Source organism: Salvelinus sp. IW2-2015, linkage group LG4q.1:29 (assembly GCF_002910315.2).
Source record: "Salvelinus sp. IW2-2015 linkage group LG4q.1:29, ASM291031v2, whole genome shotgun sequence".
Classification (NCBI taxonomy): Eukaryota; Metazoa; Chordata; class Actinopteri; order Salmoniformes; family Salmonidae; genus Salvelinus; species Salvelinus sp. IW2-2015.
In genome coordinates, this window is record NC_036842.1 from 33,968,774 (window position 1) to 33,981,145 (window position 12,372).

Consider the following 12,372-nt stretch of genomic DNA (forward strand, 5'->3'; position numbering starts at 1 on the left):
GTTGAACGAAAACTTCAAAAAGTGGTATTACAAGTCGAATAAACTGGTCAAACTCAGTTGAGAATCAATCWTCAGGATGTTTTTCTCATWTATATCCAATAACRTCCCAAACGGAGCATTTCTTCATGTCTATCTAACGCAGTGCAGACAAAGACATCACATGCCCTCTGTGCGTGGCCAAGAACTGGCAATCTGCCTGACTTGTCACTCCAAAGGCTCTCATCCGGTCCCACATGAAGCTATATGCTTCATTCCATGTTCTACTGCCTGTTGACATCTAGTGGAAGGCGTATGAAGTGCATACAGATCCATAAATATAAGGCAATTGAATAGGCGATGCCTTTCACAGCGACCCATTTCAGAATTTTCACTTCCTGTTTGGAAGTTTGCCTGCCATATGAGTTCTGTTTTACTCACAGATATAATTCAAACAGTTTTAGAAACTTCAGAGTGTTTTCTATCCAATAGTAATAATAATATGCATATCATATGATCTAGGACAGAGTACGAGGCCGTTTAATTTGGGCACAAATTCATCCAAAAGTGAAAATGTCGCCCCCTATACCTAAGAAGTTAAACAAATATAAATATACTTTAGATTTTAGATTCTTCTAACACTTTTTTTTTGTTACTACATGATTCCATATGTGTTATTTCATAATTTTGATGTCTTCACTATTATTCTACAATGTAGAAAATAGTACAAATAAAGAAAAACCCTTGAATGAGTAGTTGTATCCAAACTTTTGACTGGTACTATAGGTAAAAGGAAATGGGCTTTGGTTAGTATTCAGCATTGGTGAGGGATCTTTGGCCCAGTATATGATCATACCGTATTTTGTTTTTATTTTGGTGAGTTTTTTTGTTACCAAATTTCTATTCACTTTGTTGTTTGTTGTGTCATATATACACGTTTGAGCATTTAGGGGAGACCGTTGGTCATTCCTTACATATTGTTACCCAGTCATAGCCTAGGCATGTTGCCCCTTAGTGAGATGGGCTGCGTACTACATGCTCACAGAATGTTCTTGCTGTTTTGCCCCAAAATAATGTAAACAAATGGTGTCCATTCCCCAAGACGTTATGTAACAACCTAATTGAAGTGGTTTGATCATCAACTGCTATCTAGCTGCTTTTGACGTGTCCTGTTGGAACGTTGCTCAAAAAGGAGAACGGATGTTGTGACATCATCAGGAGCTACACTTGGTGACATCATGGTGAGACATAATCACCTCAGGCTTCCTGGAGTTTTCAGTGTGATTGTTCATCTCGAGTGCTCTGGTATTTCATATCTGGAAAGAGCTCCTGTTATTCTGACTGAGTTAATGTTTACCTATTTATTCAGCACTGTCAACACTTTATTCAACACTTTTATGAGCCACACGCTTCTTCTTATCCACTCGTGCTACAAAGTGTATCAATAGGCTTGTTTTGTTATTATTAGCGGCTTGTGTCTTTTTTAATATCAAGGAATATTTCCCGTTCTTTGGTCATAGCACTTCATTATTTGTTACTCCTAACTCGACTTTCGCCACCAACCGGAAGACGTTGTCTCCTTTTTGGTCAGTCTTCCCCCACTGAGACTGACCATCAGATGCAGGCACCATCAGTCCAGTAAAATAAAACATTTAGGAAATTATTTCAATTTATGCTCACTCAGCTCTGCCCCACAAGTCATACAACGCATTTCAACGTCATAGATTTAGCGGGTGGTAACTTGTAAAATAGACACCAGCTGGATTGCGGTTTCAACCAATCAGCATTCAGGATTAGACCCACCCGTTTTATAATACCAGTGTGATCATATACCTCAAGTTTTGAAATATAATAAAAACATCTGAGAAGAACAACATTGCAATGCCATTGGCAGGGAAATTCAAGCATTGTATTGGGCCTATCGCCTACTGCACACACCTCATTGCTACAGAACTGGTTTTAATGTTGCATAGGCTTATGTTTTTCATGTCTTGTTTTTTAAATTCTGAGCGATAGATCTCAGCCTGCGTTTTGACTCAGAAACTGATCTTGGCTTGGAAAAGGTTGGTGACAACCGTCCGAGATCACAACCCGCCTCAGGGACTCAAGTCCTACACCTCTGCTTCTGGAACCACCTGGGTCCAGTGCCTGTATTCATAAAGTTTCTTAGACATAAAGTGTCTTAGACTAGACTCGGATCTAGGATCAGGTCCTCATTGTCCATGTAATCTTATTCAATGTGATCTAAAAATCAAATCTGATGCTAGATCAGCTGCACTTCTACTTTGAGATGCTTTAATATGACCCCAGTTGTTATTGCTTAATTGTCTTTTGCTTGGCTCTCTCCTCTTGCCCACTTAGTTTGTTCATTGTGGCCACGAGCCTTAGCCCCGGTCTTAGGCTCCATTTTTCCCATACAGCCCTTAGCTCTACTGTAGCAGTATCATAGAAATAGAATCTATAGAAAAGGCTTGGAACCTGTAACCCTTGAAATTTGACTGGTAAACTCATGGGGAGGACCGTTGTATAGATGCTATTTCTCTGAGCTGTATCCTGTAGAGACAGGAGGGATATTCCAGAGTTGTGAATCAGCTGCAGCGTGTTGTGACTGGTCTGAACCTCCACCACGCCCTACTGTTTCTCAAGGGTCCATTCAGCACAGCCACATACACCTAGACCAGAACAGACACCTCACACCTAAACCAGCACAGACACATTCTCCACTTAATACCACCACAAACACACTTTTTCCAGTCACACACACGCGCGCACACACACACTTCCTCAATAAATCCCCTCAGGGGAGACATTGAGTTAACGCATATGGCTGTCACAGTGCGGGAGAAGAGATGTAGTCCTTTAGTCTAGCTAGTTGTCCGTATTCTCAATCTATAGAACCTGACATAAAAGGTTGTATCCCTCACTCCTCTTCCCTACACCCCCACTCTGTTCCCCTCTTCCATTCTCTGTTCCCCTCTTCCATTCTCTGTTCCCCTCTTCCATTCTCTGTTCCCCTCTTCCATTCTCTGTTCCCCTCTTCCATTCTCTGTTCCCCTCTTCCATTCTCTGTTCCCCTCTTCCATTCTCTGTTCCCCTCTTCCATTCTCTGTTTCCATCCTTCCTTACCTCTTCCCTGTAATCCTGCCATCACTCTACTGTTCTACGCCCTCCCCCTTTTTCTCCATTTGCTTTTCCACCCCCCCCAATCTCAGCCTCCCCTTTCTGTCCATCTCTTCCTTCCTGTCATTTACTGTCACTTCTCTCCTTTCTCTTCAGTTCGGCTGTGTCGTCGTGTCACAACCGGGTGTACCAGAGCCTTGCCAACCTGATCCGCTGGTCCGACCACGTCATGCTGGACGGCATCGACCTTGATGACAAGGACAACGTGGTCGCGGTCACGACAGTCATCAAAGCCGTCCTGGATGGGGTCAAGGTAAGAGGGACAGTCGGTGGGTCTGTGAAACGATAGCTTGCAGCTTTCCACGGCTCTCAGAGAGGGTCATAGTGTCTGTTTCTCCCTTGCCGAGCTGGGGCAAATACATTTGTCAAATAGGCCTACTTTCAAATACGTATGCTGTGGTTTGGTTAGCTTGCCTCGTACAATGGCACCAAATGGAATGGTCCCGAAAGTGCAAATACTTCAAAATTCTTTCCAACTGAATGTATTTGACCCAGGTCTGCTCTCTGACCACTCAGTTTTTGTCTAAATTATATAATGAAAACATCTTAATCTGATTGAAAACAGTATACTGTACACATTGAAGTTGTTGTTCTAACAGGAGCTGGTCAAACTCACCATAGAGAAACAGGAGCAACCCTCCCCCACCATACCCAACAAACCCCCACCACCACCTGTCACTACACCAGAGAGGTGAGTGAACGCACACAAACAACCCTACATACACCAGACTTTTTCCTGTCAGTCTATCTCTGTCACACACACTGCTGTTCCCAGCAGGTCAGAGTTGCCACTGACAGAACGGGAGAGGGAGATCCTGAGTAAGACCCCGCTCACCGATGCTGTGACGGACATGGCAGAGGAGGACGTAGCTCCGCCCAAACCCCCCCTCCCTGGCCTGAAAATGGATGCACTCAGGTGAGGAACACTGGACTCCATCTTTGGATATAATCGACAGTGGCATACCAATAGTATGCACCAGGGCCCACTAGACCAGACCGAATCTTTAGGGCCTTTTAGTTTTAGGGCCCAGAGTTTTCCCCTGGGTCTTAAATATGGTGTATTCAACATTTTCAGTTGTGTAGGGCTTCATCTTCTCATCGCCCTGTCCTCATCTGCAATTCATTGAATTGGCTTCTTCCAGATATTTTGAGTGAGATATTTCTTTAACTTGGAAGAAATAAGGAGATGAAGCTACTTGAGACTATTGAGATGCACCCATGTAGCGTGAGAGTGGTTTTTCAGTACTGTCCCGCTTAGACTCGCTTTACCTTAGTGAAACAAAAACAAATAATATTTCACTCTCTGTATGAGTTGTCGCACACTGATTTCAATGAGTGAAATTGTCATTCAATCGCTTTCAAGTTCCTGTTTCTGACTGTCTTAAAGCGGTCATGTTTGTTACTGTAAGTTCCCAGTGGAAAGAGAAGTTCCCCCCTGCCACAGTAATGAGAAGGAACCTGCAGTCTCGAGTGTCTGTAGTCAGAAAAAAAGCAGAAGCGGTCCAGTGCCACATGGTGTAAGTGACCGCTTCTGTGGTGCTGTTGCGTGAGCACTTCTGGAAGCTTTTTCTTTTTAGAATTCTGCCAAAGAGGAAGTGAAGTGAAGATAAAACTGAAACGTTTGTGCTGGTCAGCATAAATCATTTTTGGTGCTGTTGCATGAGACCTTCTGAATGTTTTATTTTAGAAATCTGCCAGAGAGGAGGTGAAGTGTAGATAAACTGAAATGTTGATGCAAGTCAGCATTAATCATTTTTGATTGACATGAGGTCAGGGTCTATTTATGAATTAGGTCTAATTGAGTCTGAAACATGTCATGGTATCTCGCAAATAGCACCCTATTCCCTGTGTAGTGCACTTCTTTTGACCAGGGCTGTAGTCTCTTTATCCATAATTTTCAAACAAATTTGGTAGAAAACTTATCTTAAAGAGGAATTCTATTAATCTACAACATACAGTGCCTTCAGAAATTATTCACACACCTTGACTTTGTCCACATTTTGTTGTTACAGCCTGAATTTAACATTTTTAAATGGATTAAATTGAGATGTTGTGCCACTGATCCACATACACAGAATTTCCCACAATGTCAAAGTGGATCTTTTTATTTTTAAGTATTCAACCCCTTTGTTATGGCAAGACTAAATACGTTCAAGAGTAAACATTTGCTTAACAAGTCACATAATAAGTTGCGTGGACTCACTGTGTGCAATAATAGTGTCTAAAATTATTTTTGAATGACTACCTCATCTCTGTACCCCACACATACAATTATCTGTAAGGTCCCTCAGTCAAGCAGTGAATTTCAAACACAGATTCAACCACAATGACCAGGGAGGTTTTCCAATGCCTCGCAAAGAAGGGCATCTATTGTTAGATGGGTAAAAATAATTAAAGCAGACAGTGAATATCCCTTTGAGCATTATTATTAATTACACTTTGGATGGTGTATCAATACACCCAGTCACTACAAAGATACAGGCGTCCTTCCTAACTCAGTTGCTGGAGAGGAAGTTAGTTTAATGGCTGTGATAGCAGAAAACTGAGGATGGATCAACAACATTGTAGTTACTCCACAATACTAACCTAAATGAGAGTAAAAATAAGGAAGCCTGTGCAGAAAGAAAAAAACTCAAACATGCATCCTGTTTGCAATAAGGCACTAAAGTATTACTGCAAAAAGTGTGGCAAAGAAATTAACTTTGTCTTGAATCAAAGCATTATGTTTGGGGCAAACACATCACTGACTACCACTCTTCATATTTTCAAGCATGGTGGTGGCTGCATCGTGTTATGGATATGCTCATCATCGTCAAGGGCTAGGGAGTTTTTTTGGGGGGGGGTGGAAAAGAGCTAAGCACAGGCAAAATCCTAGAGGAAAACCTGGTTCAGTCTGTTTTCCACCAGACACTGGGAGACAAGTTCACCTTTCAGGAGGACAATAACCTGAAACTCAAAGCCAAATATAAACTGGAGTTGCTTACCTAGACAACATTGAATGTTCTTGAGTGGCCTAGTTAAGGTTTTGACCTAAATCAGTTTGAAAATCTATGGCAAGACTTGAGATTGGCTGTCTAGCAATGATCTACAACCAACTTGACAGATCTTGAAGAGTTTAAAAAAGAATATGGGCAAATATTGTACTATCCAAGTGTGAAAATCTCTTAGAGACTTACTCAAAAAGACTGTAATTGCTGCCAAAGGGGGTTGAATACTTATCTAATCAAGATATATATATTTTTTATTTATTCCATTCATCAAAAATAAATAAATACATGTGTAGATAAAAAAAAAAAATAAAGACAATTAAATCTATTTTAATCTCAATTCGTAACATCAAATGTGGAAAAGGTCAAGGGGTGTGAATACTTTCTGAAGTCTAGACCAGGTATTCCCAAACTGGGGGACGCACAATGCCATTGGGGGTACGCCAAATAAAAATGTGATTCACATTTTCAAACAAGTACATTTATTTTCAACAGGGCAATACATTTGGGTGAGTTTTTCTCTCGCCTGAGTAGCCTCGTTTCACTGCCAAAAATAAAATGAAACCATCTAGTGTTCAGCGAAATAACACGATGTCAAATACAGGTAGCCTAGTCAAATAATTAACACCAATCACATTAACCATTACTCTCTCGCGGGAAACATTCACTCTTGCGCAGACATTTAGAAACGAAACATGACAATTTGAAAAATAAGCCACAGGGTTTTTTTGAGTGGGAATGAAGACAACTTTCGAGTAGTAAGACATGTATAAAAGCAACAGATACCATTAATAAGAAGGCTAGAAGCGTCTTATATGGTGAGCTACCGAGTGGCTAGGACAGGCAAGCCCCATGCTATTGTGGAGGACTTAATTTTTCCTGCTGCCGCGGATATGGCTGGGATAATGCTGGGGGAAAAGGCCCCAAAAAAACTATACAGACAATGCCTTCATCAAACAACACTGTTTCATGACGCATCAGTGACATGGCAGGAGATGTTTTGAAACAATTACTGCGTTGCATACAAGCCAGTGAATTATATGTGTTACAGCTGGATGAGTTAACAGAGGTGCCGAGCATGGCACAGCTCCTAGTATATGTACGTTACGTTTATGGGGGGTCAATTAAGGAAGACATCCTCTTCTGCAAACCACTGGATACCAGGACAACAGGAGAGGATATTTTTAAAGTACTGGACAGCTTTGTGACATCAAATGGACTTTGGTGGTCAAGATGTGTTGGTGTCTGTACTGATGGCGCAAAAGCCATGACAGGGAGACAACGTGGAGTGGTAACGGGCGTGCAAGCAGTTTCTCCCGACGCCACTTGGGTACACTGCAGCATCCACAGAGAGGCTCTTGCTGCCAAGGGAATGCCTGACAGCTTGAAAGATGTTTTGGACACTACAGTGAAAATGGTTAACTTTTTTAAAGCAAGGCCCCTGAACTCTTGTGTATTTTCTGCATTATGCAATGATATGGGCAGCGACCATGTAACGCTTTCACAACATACAGAAGTGCGCTGGTTGTCAAGGGGCAAAGTATTGACACGTTTTTTTGAATTGAGAGACGAGCTTAAAGTTTTCTTTATTGACCATAATTTTTACTTGCCTGACCGCTTGCATGATGACGAGTTTCTCACACGACTGGCCTATCTGGGTGATGTTTTTTCTCGCCTGAATGATCTGAATCTAGCATTACAGGGACTCTCCCCCAACTATATTCAATGTGCGGGACAAAATTGAGGCGATGATTAAGAAGTTGGAGCTCTTTTCTGTCTGCATTAACAAGGACAACACAGGTCTTTCCATCATTGTATGATTTTTTTTGTGTGCAAATGAACTAAAGCTTAAGGACAATGTCAAATGTGATATAGCGAAGCACCTGAGTGAGCTGGGTACGCAATTACACAGGTACTTTCCCGAAACGGACGACACAAACAACTGGGTTCGTTATCCCTTTCATGCACTGCCCACAGTCCACTTAACCATATCTGAACAAGAGCCTCATCGAAATTGCAACAAGCGGTTCTGTGAAAATGTAATTTAATTAGAAGCCACTGCCAGATTTCTGGATAGGGCTGCGCTCATAGTTTCTTGCCTTGGCAAATCGCGCTGTTAAGACACTGATGCTCTTTGCAACCACGTACCTATGTGAGAGTTGATTCTCGGCCCTCACTAGCATGAAAACTAAATACAGGCACAGACTGTGTTGAAAATTATTTGACTGAGACTCTCTCCAATACAACCCAACATTGCAGAGTTATGTGCATCCTTTCAAGCACACCCTACTCATTAACCTGTGGTGAGTTATTCACAATTGTTGATGAACAAATAAGGTTTTATATGTAAGATGGCTAAATAAAGAGCAAAATTATTGATTATTGTTATATTTTCTGCCCTGGTCCTATAAGAGCTCTTCATCACTTCCCATGAGCCGGGTTGTGACGACAAACTCACACTCATTCTTATGTGTAATAAATATATTGTATAGTGTGTGTGGCAGGCTTACAATGATGGCAAAAACAACATTTGAGAGTGCGCTGACCCTGGTGCTAGAGGGAGTATGCAGATGGAGATTGAATGTTCGAAGGGGTACGGGACTATAAAAAGTTTGGGAACCACTGGCCTAGATGGCCTTCTCCTCTTTAGTGGAAAAAGGGTCGTCATAAGAGGTGGCGAAACGGAAGGTGGTAGACAGGCATTCATTTTCTGTGGGCTTAAGGAAGTGGAGCTATGAAAAATCAATAGGCCTTGGACTTGGCCGGAAGATTAGATCAAAACCTTGAATACTACTACTACTAGGCTTTTGAGGTGCACTGCTGTCTGTCTCTTACTTTTTCTTCCTCTCTCTCTTTCACTCTCTTTATCTACTTTCCATCCCTCTCTCCATGTTGTCCTGGGAACAGAGCACACTTGGCTACTGACCCCACTTTCGCTGGCCAACGGAGATCCACAAAGACTGACACGTACGTTAGCCAGTAGGGTCATCCCCCTGCATTGTGACATCCTGCTTCCTTAATAACTGTCCAATCCCGTCCCGGAAGAGTCTTGATAGGTTGAGTGCCTGATTGGTGGAGTGTCTTGTCTTGCATGCTTGAGTTCCTAATTATGCGTCATTGCATCACGCCGTACAATGAAGCCCTTATCCAATCAGGAGAAAGCTTGGTGCATGAGTGTGTACCAATGATGTCATATAAACATTCATATATGTATCTGTTTGGTTTGTACATATCATAACTGTCATCACTTTCCCAGTCATGGTCCCACATGTATCCTTGACCTGCTGATTTTATGTTGTGCCTTTAAATCTGCCATTGACTTGTGATGATTGCAGTGTGATAACCTGGAAAGCCCAACTTCTGTTTGTGCTACTCCAGAGGTGATCGAAAAAGAGGCATTAAGCAGGAAATGCTGACCATAACAACCCCTCAGTGTCATATCTCACAATCTTGCTCAAGGAACAGTAAACTGTGTGTTTTATTTGTCCGCCTGGTTGGGTATCAGAAGCCTAAAAACCTCTTCTCACTGATTGTCCTACTTCTCTCTCTCCAGTCCTCCTCCAGCTTTGCCCCCAAAGAAACGTCAGTCGGCCTCGTCGCCCACTCGGGTGGCAGTGGTGGCCCCCATGAGCCGCGGCTCCAGCCTGCCTTGCAGCGTCCACAGACAGGTACCACCAACCCACACCAAGGGTTATGGTTGAATAACACCCACTTACTCGATAGTAATACTGTGATCTTGTACACTGGTCTACTATAGATCATCTGCATCAGAGTATGATCAGGGTGGATTACCAGACTATAGTGAAATAACGTGATACAGTGATGGATACATAACTAGTGACTGACTAAATCAGACTTGATTAGGCCGGCCATCACTGGATCATATATCCACAAAGTTTTCTATTGTTTGATGAAACTGATTGTGTAGCAGACTTCACTGGTTTCTTCTTTGATTGTCTGTCTGTGTATATGTGCCTGTCTCTGTCTGTCTTTGTCTTTGTCTCTGTCTGTCTGTGTGTGTAGCAGCAGGACTATGAGCAGGAGTTCCTCCAGAGGCGTTTCTCGGGGGGCAGCCAGTCGTATGGGTGTGACTCTCCGCGCCTCTCGCCCTACAGCAGCATGGGGAAGCTCAGCAGGTCTGAAGAGCAGCTCTGCTCCATGGAACAGGACAGTGGACAGTGCTCCAGAAATACTAGCTGTGAGACACTGGGTAGGGGCACAAACACATATACATACAATTAGACAGTCATCATAGTCACGGTTGATCTTTATACACTGTCTGTACTGAAATAGAAAAACACACACATTTTTGAACATGTGCATACTTTCTCGCACAAAATGAAAATACACACAATAGAATGCACACAATTGTTTTAGTAAAGATGGACAAAAATACATAGACTGAACAAACACCCACTTTACATGTCAACAGCCTCACCTAACCACAAGCACTTGTTATTTTCTCTACAAATGTCCCCCTCTCTAACCTCTTGTCTCTCTCTTTTACAACACATTTCACTGCACCTATCTGGTGTATTTGACAGTAAAAACATATATATTTTTCTCCAGACAACACAGAGAGTTACGACCCCGACTATGACTTCCTCCACCAGGACCTCGCTGTCTTCACAGGGGACACCCACCTGCCCTCCACTGCCACCCCCTCAGGGGTCATGTCCCTGTCCCCCCTCCCCGAGTCCCACAGTGAGTGCTCCTCTCCCGTGCCTCCTCACCCCCGGTTCAGGTCACCACCCGCCCCCCACCACCAACAACCCCACCCACCCCAGTCTGAGTACTGGACACCCCAGCCCGGTTCCCACATCATCCCCTTACAACCATCCCGCATCAGTGCTCCTCCAGCATTACCCCAGAAGAAGCGGCGCAGCTCCCAGGTTTCACCCTATCAGGACGGGTGTGGCTCCTCGGGGGGGCCCCTCAACGAGAGGTCCCCTTCCCAATACGATAACCTGTCGGAGGAGGAGCTGCTGCACCCCACGCCCCTCTTCACTCCCAACTCGCCCATGCCCCAGAGCAACGGGGGGGTGTTCGTGGCCCAGTACCTGGCTAGCGAGAGCGCCGACCTGCCCTCTAGTCCACCGCCTCTGCCTGAGAAGAGGAGCAAGAAGGGGGGGGGGGGGGGTGGAGGGTGGTGTGGGGGGGGGGGGGGTGTGCTGGAGAAAGGAAGGGATAGGACTGGAAGAGATGGAGGGAAAGAAAATTGAGGCTGGTAGTGTGCGTGTTTAACGTTTCACTTGAATCACTTTTAATCTCCTGCTATGTAATCTCCCTCCAGTCCTGGCGTACATGCAGTTTGTGGAGGACTACTCAGAGCCCCAGCCCTCAGTGTTCTACCAGACCCCACAGAATGAGAGCATCTATGAGCAGAGGAACAAACGCTTCCAGGACGTCTACGGCCTCAACGACTCCTTCAGTAGCACCGACTCGGTCCACGAACCCCTTCCCATACCCCTCTTCCCGCCCCCCGCCCTGCCCCCCAAGCAGAGGCAGCTGGTGAGTGTGTATGATCACCCTCAAGTCTTCACCCCCCACTCAAACATTCTGGGAGCCCTTATTGGCTACACCACCTCAGAATTTCTCAATCCTCTGTAGAGGTCTTGTTTCAGAAGGACACTAGAGATTGATGCATTGGTTATGAAGGTGGAGCGTGCCAGTGCACACTACGGGAAAAGTGTGAAGAATCGGGGCCCAAGGTTCTTTGTGTGAGGTCTCCTCTCCAGGTGGACATCCATGTGGTCATGGTTGAGTGCTGAATGGTTAAATGTTTTACTCGTAGGGGTTGAAGGTTAATGATTTAACACTTCTAACTTAGTTCCATGTCAACAATTAAGCATGGTAATCTAAAAGGTGAAAGTTTAACCCCATGTGGTGAAACCAAAACAGTGAGGTCATGGTCGTGCAACATTAGTTGCCTAGGGGTCAAAGGTGAGGCGTCGGATTTTCACTGGGGTCATTTATGCTGTATGACCCCCCCAGAAGACAGTTGACTGTCTATAGGTCATTTGCAACCAGAACACGTGTCAATGTAGAGCAGGGTCGTGTTCATTAGGGCATGTGATGGAAAATGTTTTAAAACGTGCAACAGGAAAGGAAAAGGGACCTTTCTTATTGGACCCTCTCTGTTTCAGTCCTTTTTGAACACGACCTAGAAGAAAAACTCTCTGAGGTCATTTGTACTCGTCAGGTTGGTTATAGGCTGGTTGGCTGGAAA

At 43.9% G+C, this 12,372-nt stretch overlaps 1 protein-coding gene across 1 annotated transcript in view; it reads left to right on the top strand.

The window, feature by feature from the left end:
* The window catches only part of rapgef1b (Rap guanine nucleotide exchange factor (GEF) 1b), a 60,745-nt gene that overhangs the window by 31,123 nt on the left and 17,250 nt on the right, over positions 1 to 12,372 (top strand). Inside the window, 8 exon segments of the mRNA XM_070442852.1 lie at positions 3,253 to 3,409; positions 3,756 to 3,847; positions 3,932 to 4,072; positions 9,051 to 9,110; positions 9,697 to 9,811; positions 10,167 to 10,353; positions 10,713 to 11,282; positions 11,437 to 11,654. Coding sequence (XP_070298953.1) covers positions 3,253 to 3,409; positions 3,756 to 3,847; positions 3,932 to 4,072; positions 9,051 to 9,110; positions 9,697 to 9,811; positions 10,167 to 10,353; positions 10,713 to 11,282; positions 11,437 to 11,654 — 1,540 coding nt within the window.